The sequence below is a fragment of the Perca fluviatilis genome, chromosome 19 (assembly GCF_010015445.1).
Source record: "Perca fluviatilis chromosome 19, GENO_Pfluv_1.0, whole genome shotgun sequence".
Lineage (NCBI taxonomy): Eukaryota > Metazoa > Chordata > Actinopteri > Perciformes > Percidae > Perca > Perca fluviatilis.
In genome coordinates, this window is record NC_053130.1 from 36,208,541 (window position 1) to 36,229,496 (window position 20,956).

At 43.2% G+C, this 20,956-nt stretch overlaps 1 protein-coding gene across 1 annotated transcript in view; it reads left to right on the plus strand.

The window, feature by feature from the left end:
* Positions 1-20,956, plus strand: part of birc6 (baculoviral IAP repeat containing 6) — a 164,152-nt gene that overhangs the window by 76,541 nt on the left and 66,655 nt on the right. The window contains 8 exon segments of the mRNA XM_039784797.1: positions 1,385-1,514; positions 1,955-2,086; positions 4,313-4,474; positions 4,606-4,779; positions 16,500-16,701; positions 17,650-17,704; positions 17,762-17,981; positions 19,298-19,515. Coding sequence (XP_039640731.1) covers positions 1,385-1,514; positions 1,955-2,086; positions 4,313-4,474; positions 4,606-4,779; positions 16,500-16,701; positions 17,650-17,704; positions 17,762-17,981; positions 19,298-19,515 — 1,293 coding nt within the window.

Here is a 20,956-nt window from a genome sequence, read left to right on the forward strand (position 1 = left end):
CTGCACATTTTCTCCGATGTCGTCAGAAGCTTCAGTCTGACGGGACAGCCAGCTGGTGGCGGCTGGGATCGCCTCCCTGCTGGCCAGCCAGTGATGCTCACAGACACCGCTGTCAGCTGGAAGTCTGAAAAAGTACACGGGCTGTACAAAAGGCCGTCAATCAGGAGTGATTGTTGTGAGTAGGCTACATGTTGGAGAATAGCGCGGACACGCACCTCACACCGCGCGCACCACCCGGAGAAAAAAGTGAGGGAAAGAAAAAGGAGAGGTCACAGTTCGGACGATGACAATCCAGTTGAGATTGTGTGCGTCCTCGAGATCTGACCACACACAAACACACGTAGCAGAGCTACCCACACCCATGTTCCTACTGTTGCTTAATTAAATAAAACATCAAAAGAGAGAAGTTGTCTGTGTTTTAAACAGACACACCTGGGGTGAAGTTGGGAACCAGAATCAGCCTTAAATACAGTCCTAATGTAGTCCTCACTAACACGGGCCCAATTATAGTAACTACATGAAAACTTCACGGTTGTTGCATGAAATGTCGTTAGCGTTTAGCCTACATCATCATTTTCTATCATGTGAAATAAAAGCCCAGCCTGGTGGTGAAGCTGCAGACAGATGCTCCTCAGCAGTCAGCTCCCCCTGCTGCTCATAAGGTGCCTCTGCACCCCTTTTGTTTCAGACCCTCCCACCAGCCTTTGGGCCAAACCTCCTCATTTACATTGACATGTGTCAAGTCCAAATGAAAAGGCAATGTTAAATGGAAATTCAAAATCCAAATATTAAATGAAAATTAAAAGCCAATGATAAATTGAAATTCAAAAGCCAAATATTAAATTCAAAAGCCAAAGCCAAATGGAAAATGTATATAATTAAAATAATATTTTTAATTTCATCTCGCTTAGTTTTCTTTTTGGACTTTCAATTTTTCTTTGGACTTTCAATTTGAATTATGAATAAATATTTCCTCCATAGGTAACGTGTCTGGTCTGTCAGTTGTTTGTGTGTTTTCAGTGGTATGCATTTGTGTTGCTTTTTTCTAACATTGGCAGCGCTGGCAGAATTGCACACATTTAACATTTATGTTGACTGATAGTAATTGTCAGCTGAAGTAAAGGAAGATGAAAAAGGAACGGTAAAACCAACATGATCTCTTTGGAGTCAGCATAGACCTCTCTGAAAACCTTTCAAAAACATTTGACTGGTTCATATCTGCCTTTTAAAAAGAAGAAAAAAAAAAACATACTGGTCCCATGAACTGTTGACGTCGTAATACCCTCAATACTTTTTAGTTGGTGAAATTTCCTGTAGCTAAGCAGATCGTTATATTTTCAGAACATGCTGACACAAAACCCTTATGTTCCTGTTTTCTTCTCAGTTATACAAAGGACGTATCAATGCCACCAGCCACATGATCCAGCACCCCATGTATGGAGCAGGCCACAAGTACCGCACCCTCAATCTGCCCATCTCCACCACGCTGGCTGAAGTCCTGGACCGGGTGTCTGGTATGTTTCAATACATAAAACCTTGTACTCCAAGTAGTATTTGTCACGTCTGAGAGGGCTTTGGTTGCATGCAGGTAAACAGTCAATGTGGAGAGCAAAAGAGGCAGAACTCTTTGGCTAAAATGCAATCTCGGAACCCAATTTTAATTTATTTGTCAGCATTCATATGCAGATATCTGTTTATAGAGATCAGCCAACATGTCGCCTGGACCTTAAACTCCAACAAAAAGTGTGGGATCTGGGTAGCTCAACTGGTTGAGCATGTGCCCCATGTACAGAGGCTCAGTCCTTGCAGTGCGGCTGCGGGTTCCATTCCAACCTGTGGCCATTTGCTACGTCATTCCCCGTCTCTCTCCCCTTTCCTGTCTTTAGCAGTCCTAATTCCTAAAAGGAATATGTAACTCATCTGATTTCATGCCGTCTTCTGTTGATCTGAACAGACACACCCAGCATTACAGCCAAGCTGATCAATGAGCAGAAGGAGGACAAGGAGAAGAAGAATCATGAAGAGAAGGAAAAGATGAAAGCAGACAGTGGCTTCCAGGACAACTACAGTGTTGTTGTGGCCTCAGGTACTTGAATCTGTTCCTTACACACCCCTTGTCCAATGGCAACCCAGCCATCAGCTCATTAGCCAACCTGGGATGGCTGCTGGATCTTATCCCACTGACATCATGCCTATCGGATTGAAAAGGCCATTGTGTAGATTGTTTACCCACGGTAAACATGTACTTAAGCCACATGCCAAATGGTTAATCCAACACTAGGTCTGTTCTGTATGTGTATTCGTCCCAAACCGTTTGTTGCAGGACATTTGGTTTGGCATGCTACATTGGTTAGGTACGCCAAAATAATCTATTAATGTCTTCTACTCGCATGCGCAAAACAGAAATTCTGGAGCGAGAGTTTTACCCGGAACGTTTGTCGGTGTACTATGCTGGTTGGCTTTGCTGGGTTACCCGGGTTAGTCAGGCTCAGTGGAAGAATTTGTTCCAAACTGTATGGCCACATTGTTCATCTGAAGTCAGGTACGTTTGTGGATACACTTCAAACATTTCACAAAACAAAAACAGATTGAAAGGCGAGTCGTTCTCCCCTCGGTGTTCTGGCGGCCAAAATAATAACTGCTACGGAGTGTTTATCGCTGCATATATATTGCCGCGCTCGAATCTCGAATCGAACGAATACCAAATTAAAGCAGATGGTCAAAGTGCTTGAACCACGTGTGCATCTCAGTCAGTCTTATGATGCAGGATAACAGAAAAACTACTGGCCAGATTTTCTTAAAACTTGGTGGAATCCCAATGTCACGGGAGCTGGTGGTTTAAACTTTCACCCTATATGAAGAGAACAGTGTGAGTGGGTGGTTAAGAAAATAAACTGCAGGTCTAGGGATTTAGCCAGTGCTAACCAGAAGGATGGAGTCAACAAATTAAGTTGAAAAGAAGATTAAAGCAGGTGGAACCGCTCGCTGACTACATAGTCCGTTCCAACAGAGTTTCTCATTCTCGTGAAATGGACCGAGAGGAAAAGCAGTCCGGGCAGAGTAACGGTCTCTTTAGAAACTCCACTTTGACACATCACAGTGCTTTCTACAGTTACTGTGGTGTGTTCCTGATGTCAGCAGCTTTTCCCTCATCACCTTCTCACAGAACTTCATCTGAATTTACTCTCTGTACTCTACCAACAGTTACTGATGTGCCGGCGGCAGCGCTGTTTTATCAAACCAATCACTAAAACAAATGGGTGGCCAATAAGCCACGGTTGAATGTTTATACTTTTCAAAAGAAGGTATTTTCCGCATTTTCTTTGTTTTTCCTGTTCTAACAAAGATGTACTGAACCATGATCCTAAAATCCAAGGTACATACCGAACTGCAAATTGTGTGTACAATCAGACAGTTGCAGATGATTCAGAACGCTGCTGCTTGAGTCCTCACTAAGACCAAGAAAGTGGATCACATTACCCCAGTTCTTATGTCTTTACACTGGCTTCCTGTGACTGAAAGAATAGATTTCAAAATACTTCTGCTGGTTTATAAATCCCTAAACGGTTTAGGGCCAAAACACATTTGAGATCTGCTTGTAAACTATGAACCATCCAGACCTCTGGATGCTTGCTGTTCCCAGAATCAGAACCAAAAAGGGGGAAGCGACATTCAGTTTTTATGCTCCACATATCTGGAACTAACTTCCAGATAACTGTAGGTCCGCAGCAACTTTCAGCTCAAGGCTGAAGACCTATCTTTTTGACGTTGCCTTTTTTTAATTCATTGTACTGCACTGTGAATTATATTCCTGTATTCTATCTGTTTTTAATTTTGTATTAATTTCTAACTGCTTTTTAATGTTTTATGTAAAGCACTTTGAATTGCACTGTTGCTGAGAAGTGCTATATAAATAAAATTGCCTTGCCTTACCGTTAACATTGGTACCACTTAAAGGAATCCTCTTCCATTGATTTGAACTCTTCGTGAGAATAAGGATTTTTATTGTAAGATAAAAAAAACAATGCTTTATACTTAATTCTTAATATATGCATCCACATTGTGTACTTGAAGCACACATTTCAAAATGTGAAATGTAACTTGGACTTACTGAGAATTACAACGGGAATTTGGTCTTTTTGGAGAAGTTACAGAGATCACACATAGCAGTGGTTTGGCATTACAATGATCAGATGTATGTAATACTGGCACAATAACTAAGCTTTTGGTAATATTAACATGTATCTCTGTTGCTGTTTGTCATCGTCTAACAGGCCTGTGATGTTTCCATGTTGTCTGTGTTTGTCATCAGGCTTGAAGTCCCAGTCCAAGCGAGCTCTTTCAACCCCTCCCAGACCTCCATCGAGGAGGGGTCGCGTGATGAGTGACAAGTTGACTGCTTCATCTGGTGTGGACCCTTCAGCCAAAACTATTAGTGTGCCTGTCTTCCACCTCTACCACAAGCTGCTCCCAGGTACAACATATTGAAGTGCAAGCTTAACATGTCGACTCACATCTGGCAGTAGGACATCGTTGGGTTTGAATTAAAATACTGCAACTAAGCAGCCAAAGTTGAGTTATTAATTAGGTGAATCTCCCCTCCAGGTCAGCCCCTTCCACCTGAGATGACTCTGGCCCAGCTACTGACACTCCTGTACGACCGCAAGCTGCCACAGGGCTACCAGTCCATCAACCTGACAGTCAAACTGGGCTCCAAAGTCATCTCTGATCCTGGCCTTTCCAAGACAGACTCCTTCAAGAGGCTACGCACTGAGAAAGGTACCAAAAACTGGTCCTATGTTCAAATCATTTTCATCCTTCCATGGTTATTCTCTTATCCGGTGTCGGGTCGCGGGGGCAGCAGCTCCAGCAGGGGACTTCCCTTTCCCGAGCCACATTAACCAGCTCCGACTGGGGGATCCCAAGGCGTTCCCAGGCCAGGGTGGAGATATAATCCCTCCACCTAGTCCTGGGTCTTCCCCAAGGCCTCCTCGCAGCTGGACGTGCCTGGAACACCTCCCTAGAGAGGCGCCCAGGGGGCATCCTTACCAGATGCCCAAACCACCTCAACTGGCTCCTTTAAACGAAAATTGGCCGGTAGATCGAGAGCTTTGCCTTCCGGCTCAGCTCTCTTTTCGTCACAGCTTTGCAATAAAGCAAATGCAATACTGCCTCCACTGCTCAGATTCTCCGGCCAATCTCCCGCTCCATTGTCCCCTCATTCGAGAACAAGACCCCGATGTACTTGCACTCCTTCATTTCGGGAGAGGGACTCATTCCCCACCTGGAGTAGGCACTCCATTGGTTTCCTGCTGAGAACCATGGCCTCAGATTTAGAGGTGCTAATCCTCATCCAATTATATCATCTAATCATTTTCCAAGTATACATTCTTCTTCAAGATTCACAGCTCCGATCTCTGACATCATCTAACAAAGGTCTGCTGCTCCATTGAATTTACCAGGTTTATGAAAGGTTATCAAACGCTTCACTTTATTCTTGCTCTTGATTCTGTTTTGTGTTCACACTAGAGTGCAGCTTGGGCCGCATACTGTCCAACTCCGAGAGAGTAGGGACTGATCACCAAAGTGCTCATAGAGAAATAGATGGTTATGAACGTTATTTATTAAGACGAACTGGACCTAATAGTATGCCACAAATACTGACAGATAAAACAGAATGAAAATGAGGCGTCCTGTATCGTCGTATTAAAGAGGGATGGGTACTGTGGGATTGCTATGTTTTACTCAATTTCTGGGCTACACAAAGTAGGTAATATGCACTGATGTGCTGATACACATACATGTAACTAGGGCTGCATTGTTTGGACTGTGAAGCTGGCTAATGGATCTCAGTTTTACCGTCCAGAGTTGGGCTGTGGCAGACTCTCCTGATGTTTAACCGCACCTCCACGTAGCAAGCAGAACAGTAGGTGGCAGCATGCACCTTTCACAGTGGTTTGAAGCCCACCAGGAAAAAGAAGGGCCTCTCCCCAACCGCACACCCCAATCCCTCAAAGTCACTCCACTTCCCCCTTCCAGTGTTGTAATGAAAGTAGAGATGCACAGATAGACCGACCGGTGACTGGAATTGGCCGGTTTTCACATGCTCGGCCATGACCGGCGACCTGCAGGTCAGTCTGACATATGCCGATTTCATGCCGGTCAACGCTAAAATTAACTGACAACAGAAGTTATACGAGTTACAGTTCTCAAAGACGCACACGGACGCCACAGCACAGTCTTTTATTTTTATTTTTTTTATTTTTTTGGTGTGTGGCGCGTACCCGCTTCAGCGTGTGAGCAGAAGATAACAAGTTTGCAATATGCAACACCTGCAAGGAAAAAGTAGGGTGTGGTGGGACAACACAAAAACCCAAATCACATTTCTTTGGTGTGATATTGGATGTGAAAAGAAGGAAATGGTTCTAACATTGCTCTTTAGATGTGTGTGAATTTACCACACCAGGAGTCATTTATATAGTTCTATTTTATAGTGATCCATTATCTGTTTTTTTCTATGTTCTGTGCAAAATGTTCTATTAATGAAAAGATAGAAAATAAATATTTGTGTGTGCTGTAAAGTGGTTAGAAAAAATGAAATCGGAATCGGCTAAAATCGGTATCGGCTGGCCTAACTCAAAGAAAATCGGTATCGGCTGGGAAAGTTGTAATCGGTGCATCTCTGAATGAAAGTATTATTTTTATTTGGGGTTTTATTAACTCAAGCATAATAGACATTTATGTTTATCAAATGCTAAGAAATTACAGGAAAATACATAGATTTCACCCATTGCCTTTAGTGAACGCAGACCGATAATGCTTAGTGTCGAGCGTAGGCCCGAGCCAGGAAAAACCCTGATGATTTGTGTAAATCTAGGAGTTAGCTTTTGAATTTATTCTAAAACCACATTTTCAACAAACAAAATCAGTGTTCTGGTTCTTAATCTGCCATGAGTCCTGCTTCTGGGACCACCTGCTCATTTTTTGCACATTTGCAAGAGGCGACTCTGAGGCACCGCTCAACATTTGGTGGAAGTTTGCCAATGTTCAACATACAATAATCCAACTGCTGGCCCCGTTAAGGTCCATTGATTGGGCATTCTTTGCCTTTAGTCCATTGTTAAACTATCTGGATCGTAGAGAAAGAAATGACGTGATGATTTTAGGACAAGTTTTGTAAATAAATGTGAATAGAAGGGGGTTTAGGACTTACAATGCAGGTGCATTCTAAATGGGGTGTGCTGCAGTAAAAATCCAGTCCAGTGGCTGCATCATGATTTAATGGAGTTGTACTCCGGGCTCAGCTCACATCACCTGGGCTTTTCCTCGGTCTGCTTTGGAAGAAAAGCTTTGAGTCTAAAAGGTTGTGGAGTGGTTTGGATCACAATGTGCTCAATCGCGCTCACTCTTCTGTTTACTTCTTTCTCTCAGGGAATTAAAGCTTTTTGATCCTTAGATGTTGCTTTTGTACACTATTCTTGGGATTGTTATATATTAATGTAGATTTCAAGTATGTACAATGGCATATATAAAAAAGATTGTGTTATTCAAGTGACGCCGTGCTGAATATTTTATATTAACATATATTAATATGTTAATAGTTTAACTTGAAGCCATTTACTTGGACTTACGCTATCCAGTGAGACTGATAATAAACACTGTTGCTGAAGGAGATTTAATGAGGACAGGTTGTTGCTGGGATCAAACCGCTGACCCTCCTTTTGATGGAGGGCAACACTGCCGCTCCACAGATGTGGGGACTCCAGGACTGGTTATATGTAGCTATCTGATTCTGCTTGAGGGTCAGCACTAGGTCAGATTCATTGTTAACATAAATGTCTTGTTTTGATGGTCTCAGCACTGGTGAATCTGCAGAACTGGTGTCCTGTCCATGATCTATAGTTTCAATTTTTAAACTAGTCTCATTTGTTTGGATGAGTACTGTGATAGATGTTGTACTTCAAAGGACCAAATTGAATGTATCGTCGGCGTGTATTTTTTCCTCAGGTACACAGGTGGAAGTAATTACTCTACTGTGCTTTATTTTAGTGTCCCAGTTAGCCATAACAGTAAGCTAGCATCCAAGAGAACCCCTTGCATTTCCTTTTCTTTTTTCTCATTCTGATAATATCACCAGTGGACCCCAGGAAGAGTAGCTGATGTTCTGCATCAGTTAATGGGGATCCTAATAAAATCAGATCCAAACTTTAAAAAAAAATGTGGGCTTCTCTGCCTTTAGGCGGGGGGGGTGGGCGGGAAGACATGCAGGAAATCCTCACAGTTCGGATTTGAACCCTGGACCTCTGCGTCGAGGCATAAACCTCTCAGTATGTGTGCGCCTGCTCTACCCATTGAGCCAACCTGGCCACAGTCCAAAACTTATTTTAAACCGATAGTCCTGAACCTCTCTGTGCCTGGACCAGCCTAACAGTAATATAAAAGTTTACTAGTGGGGTAACTGACTGTAGTAGATCTGTATGGATCCACTCCTACGGTTCAGCACATGTGTAAACTGTGGAGTAATTGCAAAGTTAAACCATCATAGTGTACATTTTTACAGTTTTAGTGCTGTTGTTGTGATTGGGGGTGCAGCAGAGCTGTGGTGGAGACGCCACTGCAGCTTGTTCAAGTCACAGTGAATCAGGGAAATGCAGATGAAGCGGTCCAAGTGTGGTTACACTTTTCAAAACTTCATGCACACATCACTGTGTGCAATTTAATGTAACTAGTGCAGGGCCTGTTGAAAATGTGCCTGTTTGGAACAGGCCGTTGCTTGGTCTGTGGTATTGCTGCTTGTAGAATTCATCAAAACCAAATTGTACCCCAAAATGACTTGCAGAAGGACCCCAAACCACTTCAAATGCAACTCCACTGTATACCCTACTACTGACTTACTGATTTAGCGGACAGAGAACGCCGCAGATTCAGAATGTATAATCACAAAATGGCAGTGTGCTACCCACCTGGCCCGTTATGAAAGCTAATCAGCACATATCTGCGTTATCAACCACCAGAACCTGTGTGTGTGTATTAGTATTAGATTAGTATTGTGTGTGTGTGTGTGTGTGTGTGTGTGTGTGTGTGTGTGTGTGTGTGTGTGTGTGTGTGTGTGTGTGTGTGTGTGCTAGAGAGGGAGAGAGAGAGAGACGGTCTTGTGTTGGATCGTTAACGAAGTTAACATTTCAGGTGTTCATTTCCATACAGGTTTAGTGGTTTGACAGTTAACAGTGTAGTAGGGGATTTGATTCGCGGGGGTGTTTTGGCGACTGTAATGTTACTAGTTAGCAGTAGACTTAATTAACCCGGGGTGAGTCTGATGAAAAGTGCTGTGTCTGCCCGGTTCAGCTCTGAGATTTTATCGCATTGCACAGCGCTGTGAAGGAATAATCTCCGAGGTTACTTTATATTCTGCCTCTGGTTAGAAGGGGTGAATGTAGGCTACAGCTCACAGCAACTTATTACTATATAGTGTCTGGCTTTTTTTTTTTTATATATATATATTTAGTGTTGGCAAATGGCTTTTTGTTGAGTTTCCCCTCTCTCGCCAACCTTATTCCACACAATAGTCGCGATGTTCCTTTCAGCTATCCGCTCATGCTCCAGGAAAGTGAAGAAAAGTTAGTTTGGTATATCCAGCAATCCTGTAGCTAACGTTGGAAGTAGGAAAAGACTCAAAGGCGGCAACACCCCCTCCCCCCTCTTGTAAAGCATTCTGCACGTCTGCGTGTGGCATTCAGGTTACCTTCCCACCAAACACGGACAACGATGTGACTCAAAAACAGTGTCTGGTAGCCTGCCTATGAGTGGCATCACGCCCTGCCTGCCACTTGTTGTCTGTAGCTGGTTGTACTTTGCATGTGCGTATGGAGGAAATATTTATTCATAATTCAAATTGAAAGTCCAAAGACAAATTGAAAGTCCAAAAAAGAAAACAAAGCGAGATGAAATTAAAAATATATATATTTTTTTTAATTTTCCATTTGGCTTTTGAATTTAATATTTGGCTTTTGAATTTCAATTTATCATTGGCTTTTAATTTTCATTTAATATTTGGCTTTTGAATTTCAATTTAACATTGGCTTTTAATTTTCATTTAAAGGAATATTTCACCGCTGGAAAGCTGAATATATCTTTAAATTGGGTCACTTATGTAGTAGAAATGTGAAAAAAAAATTGAAATTTGTGCCTTCTAGGCCGAGAAAAGCCAGAAAATGTGTTTTGGTCTTATATGGATGAAAAACACCAAATCCCAGAATGCACCTGCTTCGTTCCTTTGAGTCCACTCCCAAGCCACGCCTACCGCTTGACAGACCGACAGAGGCATTCAACTCAACTCAAGCGTGTTTTATTGTCATTTCAACCATATACACGAAACAACGTTTCATCGTGACTCAAGTGGTGTTACACATTTAATATAAAAACGACATTATATAAAAACGACATACGAAACGGGCTACATTTAGTACACACACTTTATAGGCTCCGTGAAGTTCAGCTAACACATACTAGCATTAGCGCTTGGTGGGCTGTAAACACCAAGCATAAACACAGCCGTGAATTAGCATGCAATGTAGAATGGTCGGCATTTAACAGTCACAAACTCCACCAGCAGTTAGCAGTTAAATGGATACAAATCACCACATTTCTGCGCCACTCTGTGTTAACACAGCCCACCTCTTTTACCTGGCGACAGAGCATCTCTAGCTCGGAGGGCTAGCAGGCCTGGTAGCTGGACAGTCCGGTACACTATTCAGGCATGTTTCCACAACAAAAAAAAACACGGCAGTCTCTGAACTCACGTTGGGAGTTTCGTTGAAGTTGGATGTAGTCCAGTTTGTGGTCTAAATGAGCGGACACTTGCAAGCAGGATCCGTAAAGTTCAGCTAACGCATACTAGCATTGGTGTAGCTAAACACAGAGTATAAACACAGCCGTGAATTAGCGTGGAATGTCGAATGGTCGGCATTTAACAGTCACAAGCTCCACCAGCAGTTAGCAGTAGCTAGTTGGATTTTATTTCTACACCAGTCCGTTTAACACAGCCCACCTCAACGGGCCGGCGAGAGCAGCCTGGTAGCTGGATAGTCCCGGTTCTGGTACACTGTTGTTCAGGCATGTTTCCACAACAACAAAAACACAGCAGTCACTGAACTCACGTTGGGAGTTTCGTTGAAGGAGGATGTAGTCCAGCATGTTGTTTAATGAGCAGACACTTGCAAGCAGGATGGCTGGGACAGGTGGACAGCTAGCGTTAGCTTTCCACCTAGCCGATGAGGATGTCCCGTAGCCGGCTAGCGGCATTGAGCGACACCGCTGGTCTCCGTGCAGGCGAAGCTCACGTAGTGTGCCGAGTATTGCGTCTGTAATAACGTTTCCTCCATATTCTCCGATCTGTACCGATTTATCCCGGTGGTACACACGTCCGGTAGTTTGAATGCAGATAATTGTTGTAAAAGTTTTCTGCTGAAAACCGAAAGCCTGTTTAGCGAAGATTCAAGATGGCTGACAGTCGTTTTCATTCGGAATACCTCGGCCAGACTCAGCAGTCCAACCCCCTGTGGGCGTGTTGAAAAAATACGGAAGTAGATCCTAATACTGGCTGTAGACCTTGCCACTGGCCCAAAAATCTTCCAATGACGCAAAAATCGTCATTTTACGTCATCGGAAGATTTTTTCCAGGCCCCAAATGCAGAAATCTCTCGTCTCAGGGGGACATGAGGGAGGGAGGCACGGTCCTTCAGAAATACTATTGGGTTTCTACTGATACAAAGCTGAATGCTAAATCGGTGAAGTATCCCTTTAATATTTGGCTTTTGCATTTCAATTTAACATTGGCTTTTAATTTTCATTTAATATTTGGCTTTTGAATTTCCATTTAACATTGCCTTTTCATTTGGACTTGACACATGTCAATGTAAATGAGGAGGTTTGGCCCAAAGGCTGGTGGGAGGGTCTGAAACAAAAGGGGTGCAGAGGCACCTTATGAGCAGCAGGGGGAGCTGACTGCTGAGGAGCATCTGTCTGCAGCTTCACCACCAGGCTGGGCTTTTATTTCACATGATAGAAAATGATGATGTAGGCTAAACGCTAACGACATTTCATGCAACAACCGTGAAGTTTTCATGTAGTTACTATAATTGGGCCCGTGTTAGTGAGGACTACATTAGGACTGTATTTAAGGCTGATTCTGGTTCCCAACTTCACCCCAGGTGTGTCTGTTTAAAACACAGACAACTTCTCTCTTTTGATGTTTTATTTAATTAAGCAACAGTAGGAACATGGGTGTGGGTAGCTCTGCTACGTGTGTTTGTGTGTGGTCAGATCTCGAGGACGCACACAATCTCAACTGGATTGTCATCGTCCGAACTGCGACCTCTCCTTTTTCTTTCCCTCACTTTTTTCTCCGGGTGGTGCGCGCGGTGTGAGGTGCGTGTCCGCGCTATTCTCCAACATGTAGCCTACTCACAACAATCACTCCTGATTGACGGCCTTTTGTACAGCCCGTGTACTTTTTCAGACTTCCAGCTGACAGCGGTGTCTGTGAGCATCACTGGCTGGCCAGCAGGGAGGCGATCCCAGCCGCCACCAGCTGGCTGTCCCGTCAGACTGAAGCTTCTGACGACATCGGAGAAAATGTGCAGTTGGCCATCAACGTTTGTAAAACTGCCCATATTCAAACTCTATACAGTTAATTTATCGCATAAAAAAGTCTCAGAAGTGAATTTAGTGGTGAAAAAGCAGATGGAAATTATAAAAAAAAAAAATATCGATTCTATAATCTAGATCGGGAGTTTGCCGTATTAGCAGCAGCAAACAACTGGAAACTTTTTATAATTTCCATCTGCTTTTTCACCACTAAATTCACTTCTGAGACTTTTTTATGCGATAAATTAACTGTGTAGAGTGTTTTAAACAGACACACCTGGGGTGAAGTTGGGAACCAGAATCAGCTTTAAATACAGTCCTAATGTAGTCCTCACTAACACGGGCCCAATTATAGTAACTACATGAAAACTTCACGGTTGTTGCATGAAATGTCGTTAGCGTTTAGCCTACATCATCATTTTCTATCATGTGAAATAAAAGCCCAGCCTGGTGGTGAAGCTGCAGACAGATGCTCCTCAGCAGTCAGCTCCCCCTGCTGTTCATAAGGTGCCTCTGCACCCCTTTTGTTTCAGACCCTCCCACCAGCCTTTGGGCCACGCCTCCTCATTTACATTGACATGTGTCAAGTCCAAATGAAAAGGCAATGTTAAATGGAAATTCAAAAGCCAAATATTAAATGAAAATTAAAAGCCAATGTTAAATTGAAATTCAAAAGCCATATATTAAATGAAAATTAAAAGCCAATGTTAAATTGAAATTCAAAAGCCAAATATTAAATGAAAATTAAAAGCCAATGTTAAATTGAAATTCAAAAGCCAATTAAAGCTGCGAGCAGCGATGGACGGGCCCTCGCGCCTCTGCGCGCGTCGGGGTTACCGGCGGACGCCGCTCCTTGCGACCGTGCATTCGCGCGGCACTCGGACGCCGCAAATCGTCACCAATTAAAAGGGAACTCCCCGCCGAGTTCAACGATACCTCACACAAGACTCTACGTCATACGGTTCATTAGCTGTGAAAAGGGGCGTGGCTAAAGCATAGGGGGCGGGTCAAACCATCACCAATTAAAAAGGAAGTCTCTGCTGAGTTAATTGATACCTCACACAAGGGTCTATCTTAAAAGGTCAAAGTTTATGAAAGGGGGCGGGGCTTAAGCATAGGGGGCGGGTCAAACCATAACCAATTAAAAAGGAAGTCTCTGCTGAGTTCAATGACACCTCGCATGAGTCTCTACCTTAAACGGTTCAAATGTTATGAAAGGGGGCGTGGCCTGAGTAAGTGGGCGTGGTCATATTATAGGGGGCGGCTCAGTATCACATGTAGACCACACATTCTAAGTTTCATGTAAATCGGATGATGTTTGTCATATAAGGCAGATTTCCTGTGGCCAGGGGGGGGCGCTATCACCAAAAGTCAATTTTGGCCTGTAGGTGTCCTCAGGCCTGGACCCTTGTCCATCGTGACAAATTTCGGGCAGATACCATAACGCATACACTCAAGTTACAACAACTTCTTTGGTCATCGCTAAACACTCAAAATGGTCGCCCACGCCCACAACCGTCTCGACAAATTTTTCTTTTAATAACTTTTCATCGTTAAGGTGTTGGGATGGTACAGACCAAGTTTGAAGTCCATCGGATGAAATCTCTAGGAGGAGTTTGTTAAAGTATTGCACCTTGACTTTTAGGCCTACTTCCTGTTGCCACTAGGGGCGCTATGACTTTAAGTAAATATCGGCCTTTATTTGTCCTCAGGGTTGGACTCTCATGAATCCTGAAAAGTTTCGGAGGTAATCGGACAACGCATACCGCACTTACACCCACTTCCTGTTTCGGCGGCGAACGCAAAAATGGCCACCCGCCACGGCCACGGCCCTATGACGAAAAGTTTTTTTTTAACAACTTTTCATCTTTAATATCTTAAGATGGCACAGACCGAGTTTGAAGAATTAAACAGATGAAATCTCTAGGAGGAGTTCGTAAAGTACGACATGTGGAAATGGCCAAAATCGCACTAATTTCGAACTTTGAGATCAAAATGGCGGACTTCCTGTTGGGTTTAGGGTATGGCTGTAATGACGTTTTTGTACATCTTGACATGTTACATATGTGTACCAAGTTTCGTGAGTCTACGCGAAACGACTGCAGGGGCTCAATTTTCTTAACTTTCTAGGGGGCGCTAGCGAGCCATTTTTGTGCGCCTATTCCCGAAACCCTTAAAATACGTAAATTTTCACCAGACTTGATGCGACCGCCAAATTTGGTGAGTTTTTGAATATGTTAAGCCCCTCAAAAAGCCAATTCATTTGACGGGAAAATAATAGAAGAAAGAAAGAAAGAAAGAAAGAAAGAAAGAAAGAGAATAATAATAATTCCTTCAGTTTCAATAGGGGCCCTAAATATTAAATTAAAATTAAAAGCCAATGATAAATTGAAATTCAAAAGCCAAATATTAAATTCAAAAGCCAAATGGAAAATTAAAAAAAATATATTTTTAATTTCATCTTGCTTTGTTTTCTCTTTGGACTTTCAATTTGAATTATGAATAAATATTTCCTCCATATGTGCGTGATTCTGAAACGTCCTTAAATTTGGGAATTGTCGTTTGTTTATTCAAAGTCAAAGACAAAAGTCCAGAGTAGTGCTACTTTGCACATTTTTGTGGGTCTGAGGTGTATGTCACATTTTAGCTGCCAAAGCTCCGCTGCTTTCTTCGACCCCCTCTGTGCTCACTCAGTGTGCAGTGTGAGAGGGGGAGTGGCTAGCGGCAAAAGCCAATGTGTGCTTCTTTTACCTATCTATTTAATTTAACAGTATCTTTTGCATTTCTAATCCAAACAATGTCAAACTTGGCACCGCACTTACTCGTGGCCCTAGCAAGACACCTGTCAAGTTTGAAATCCGAAACGGTTCGAGAGATATGCGCATAACACGCACGCACGCACGCACACACGAAAAAAGAATAGCAAAAAACGACATTAAAGAAGGGATTGTTTATTGCTAAGGCCATATGATCCTTCGCATTTGTTTGAAACTCTAAAAAGGTGTGCAGACCTGTTGTTGTTGTTGTTAGATCAGTAGGAGGACGAGTGAAGAAAGGGAAACATTGCTGATTTTCTCTATGTCACAGCAGCGCCGGCAGTACATGCAGATGAACGGCGCCCGGCCTCCCTTCATGCTGCCAGCTTACCGCCGGCGGCCGAACGCAGCCCTTCATCTGTGCATAGCTGCCGTAAGCAGTCCGTGCTGCACTGACACAGAGCGGACAGACGTTCTGCAACGTCTCCCTTGATTGAAGTAGCCACATTATTTATTACCAGCTGCAACAGCGTCACAACCACTGTCGCTGCTGCTAGCTAGCTAATGAATAGGGCTGGGACAATATGTGTTTATCCCGATTCAATTCTTTCACGATGCGTGGCTGCCGATTGGATTTATTTTGCGATTTTTAGTTTATATATTCATATATTGTGATTCTAAAAGTATTGCGATTCAATAGTATTGAGTATTGTATATTTAGTGTATATTGTCTTTTCATTCTTTAACAAATTTAACACATTTCAATGTTTCTGCTTTTCCTGCTTTTGCTGTGTTCTGGTGGAAATGGATATGACGTAGTCACCCTCAGCAATACCTCTTTAAAATAAATAAAACATTGATTCTAGGGAAAAGAATCAATTTTAAATATCTTTTTTCACATCTCTGTAATAGATGGTGTATATTGCATACAGTATATGATAGACTGTGTTCTGCATTAAGTCAAATGGTTAAAGAAGTCATTTCAGTGATGGGACTCTTCTCCCAGTAGCCTTCAGGTTACAAACCATGCTAACAAGTGTCCCAGATGGCAGACAGTGCATGAACATACAACAGGTCCTCTGTTTGCTCTCCTTGCAGTGGACCACTGTGACATGCTGAACAGCTGTCCTGAGGACGAACCAATGGCAGCCAGTGAAGAGTGTCTGGATGCTGCCACTGACGAGTCCCTGCTGGAGACCAACCCCATCCAGTCCCCACTGCAGGTCTTTGCAGGCATGGGCGGCTTGGCCCTAATCGCAGAGAGGCTGCCCATGCTCTACCCCGATGTCATTCAGCAGGTGCGACTTAAAGCCTGACACAGACATAGGCATGCATGATCAAGGCACCATTACAGTACAGGGTTCAAATAGGGGTAAAATCTTCACCAAAGCATGTTCTAAAACAGGTCCCAACTAGAAACCAAGGACAATAAAGTGCACTTCTATTTATTGTGCATTAAACTGTATGGATCTACATTTGTTACTGTTTTAGACAAAAACAGTAACTAACGTAGTATGTTGTGTTTTCATTTATACACGGTGGAATTATTTTTTCAGTTCATCCGGTTGGGCAAATACCCTTTACGCACAGCAAATCCTTCTCAATAATTTGAATTATAGAAATTATTTTAAGACTTATTTGGTTATTTTGTATCTTTTACATTTCTTTTAATTGTTTGGCTCTTCTAATATGTTTTGATGCCATTGCTGGTGTTGTATTTGTTCAAATTAAGGATGTCACAGATATATTAGTGAAGGACACGTTATTTGCAGTTCAGCTCTCGCACACCAAATGTGCTCAAATTGACAAAAAATTCTGATTGTTTGTTAGGATGATATTAAAACATATTTTGACTTAACAATCCTAAAACGTTAACATCAATTTTTGGGATCTGTAGCTCAGTAGCTTCTTAAATGTGAATATCTTCATCTGTGATAGTGAACTGAATGGCTTTGGGTTTAGGAGCGTTAGTGGAACAAAACAAGACATTTCATCTTGGGCTATAGGACAATATGATGGACTTTTTCTTACTATTTTCTGACTTTTTTTATGACCAAACGAATCATTTTGATTTGATTTTACAGTTACAGTATGTAGAGAAGCCAGTCTCCTTTCCCTCAGGCTTGAATTGGCCACATTATGAAACTGCAAAGTCCCTTCTTTCCTAAAGTCATCTGTCAGCATTGTCTCATATTCCCGGTAACCTTTGCCCAAGTTACCCTCTGTTCTCCCTGATGGCCATTCACAGGTCAGCGCCACCAGTGAGTCATACGGCCAAGGACAAGGGGGAAAGCCCACGACCAGTGTTGAATGGGTAACTACGAACAGCAGTCGGGTGTACTGGTGGTCATGGAATCCAGCCCGCCGCCGAGCCTCCACCCATCAACAAGCAGCAGTCTCAGTCATCCTCGTCATCATCCTCCTCAGTGCAGACCATGTCCCCCATCCCGGCCCACTCGCTGGCGGCCTTCGGCCTGTTCCTGCGCCTGCCTGGCTATGCAGAGGTGCTGCTGAAGGAGAGGAAGCACGCCCAGTGTCTGCTGCGCCTGGTGCTGGGCGTCACAGACGATGGAGAGGGCAGTAAGTCTGACAGCACTGTACATTCCACACATTCCACAGCTCCTAATCCTCTGGTCTTGGTTTCCTGTGTCTGACTCTCTTGTCGTAAATATTAATATGTGCAACTTTGTAACAGCCCCTACTGCTGCTCATATCATCTGATCTAATGAGTGAGATGGTCTGAGAGGAATCTTATAAAAACATTAGAGCTGGGCGATATGGAGAAAATCAAATATCACAATATTTTTGACCAAATACCTCAATATCGATACCGCAACGATATTGGAGTGTTGACTACTGGTGCTTTCACAAAATATTTACACAATGAGATTTTAGATAAATAATTATCAGTAATGTGGATATAATGACTAAGTGGGTAAAGGCAAATAATAGAACAGTTACAACAGTCTGGTTAGTTAAGGAAATGACATCACTTTACTGTAATGCAGCCTTTAAAAACAGGGAAAAGACAACACTTATTCCATATTACGATATCCAAAATCTAAGACGATAGCTAGTCTCATATCACGATATCGATATAATATCGATATATTGCCCAGCTCTAATCAACATTTCTCGCTGGTAATGAGAATACATTGTTAGTGATTGATGTCAGAGTATTTTTCCATCTTGGTCACACAGCACATCAGACCGCAGCTAGAGAAGCACATAAGGAAGAACAATCGTCATTATTCACCTAACTGGTGTTTCCTAAACCTTTAAGCAGACAAACACACTTAATAACTTGCTTTGTCAAGGCATGGGTCACCCACTACAAACAGTAAAACAATTACATCGCAGAATTACATTGTCATCAGATGATGAAATTTAATATACATTCCATCTAATGCCATACAACATGATTACTGTATTCATGGCCTGGAAATTGTTAGACAAATCTTTACAAAAATATCAACTCTTGTTGTCAATAGATCAACTAAGTTACAATTTTATCTTAATTTTTGTGTCAGTTTTTCTCATACAGAATGGATATTGTCACAGTGTTAAATGTCTTCTGTGCATTTCAACTTGGGTGCACTAACAGTAAATCCCTCTTAAACCAAACCAGAACAATATGCTCAAATGCCCTTTTTCCACCAACCTTTGCAGGTCTGTGCAGGTTTTTGGAGCACTGGTAAACCTGCTACAAATAGCGGATAGTCTCCTTTCCCATTGCCAGAAGACGAGCATGCCTGTCTTTTTTTTCTTCTGGTGTGTCACAAACACACCGGGAAACGGATGTCGTTAACTTTTCCTGCTACAGCTTTCCGATACACACACAAAGGGAAAGGGTAATGAGTCTCCCAATTCAATTGTCTGCTTCGGCCTCCTCTTAGGTCATATCCTGCAGTCTCCATCGGCCAACGTGTTGCCCACGCTGCCGTTCCATGTGCTGCGAGCGTTGTTCAGCAGCACTCCTCTGACCACTGATGACGGCGTTCTGCTACGGCGCATGGCTCTGGAGATCGGGGCCATCCACCTCATCCTGGCCTGTCTGTCGGCTCTCAGCCACCACGCCCCCCGCAACCCCAACGCCAGCACCAGTGTGTCTGAGGTAAGGCCCCCAGCGCGCACACACACACACACACACACGTGCATTATCCGGGTGAAACTACTTTAAAGTTGTTGTTTTTACGTGGTATCTGATCAGTGCATCAGATTTTTAGGCAGTATCAGAGTCTGTTTTGATACTTTGATACTATACTATGAACTGACGTTTGCTGACTTGGTTGTTCAAAGGGGAAGCCATTTTCTGGACCCTGCCTAAAAGAGGGTATATATGTTTTGAACCAGGCCTGGCTCGTTTCTTTTGTTGTTGTGGTGACCTATCCAGTCTCATGCTTGCGCTGTCTCTCCCCGTGTGTGGATTTATGGAGTTGTCAAAGCTGAGGACGTTGATCATGGGGCAGATGACTTGAATGTGAGCCAAAGACTTGTCACTGTGGTGGTGGCTGTCCTTGAGACCTCCAATCCTTGTGCTTCAAATGGAGCACATTTGCTAATGAATGTTATTCAAGAACAGAGAACATATACCCATGCCCGCCGATAGGGGGGGACAAACGGGTCTGTTGTCCCGGGCCCACAGTAGGGGGGGGGGGCCCAGAACTGGGCCCTCATTAAATTATGGAAGAATTAAAAATCTTTTTTTTAAATAGGCCTATTTGTGGAAAAAAATATGTAGCATAATATTTGAATTACATAAAAGCGTTTTATTTGTTTTCTTCCTAATTGTCCTGGAAATGGTGGTCAAGAACCCCCCCACCCCCAACATAAAAATGGTTTGGCCACTGATCAAAATTTGATATTGTCACTTGATTTGAAGTTCAGTATGCTCAAAATGTCCGGTCAGCACAAGTCGGGACTTCGGAAAGAAAAGGAAAGAGAAAGAAGAAGAAAATAGAGGCCTTAGAGATTTTCTAAACAAATATTAAAAAAAAGGTGGTGACGGTGAAGCTGGAACTGTCAACGATAGAGCAAGGTAAGAACCAAGCGCAGCCAACGTTTCTGACCCAGCGTGGCATTAACGCAACAGGCCAGCTCTAATGTTAACGTCCATTAGCTCGTTATAAAGCCGACCACAACACGTTAACTTTGACAGAAACAGTTGAGTTTGGTAGCTCCATCAGTAAGGATGAGACAGAGAGAGATCCAGCTGCAGTCAGGTGACAGAGGAGTGATGCGGGAGGGGCCCGCTGCCCGCACCGGAGGGACAGAGTCAGGCTACCCGTGAGAGAAGAGAAGAGAATAGAGAAGTGATGCGGGGGCTGCGGCTGCCCTGTCGGAGAGTCTGAGCAGGATGGATCAGAGACTGATTACACACTTAATTTCAGTGAGAGATGGGAGGAGAGGAAGAGCAAGGGAAAAGGAGAGATCTGGCCGCGAGGGGGGGGGGGGCATCTAAGATCTCGTCCCGGGCCCAGGCAAGACTGTCAGCTGGCCTGCATATACCTACTGTATCTTTTATTCTCTCCAATAGTTGTCAGTGTGCAGTGTTA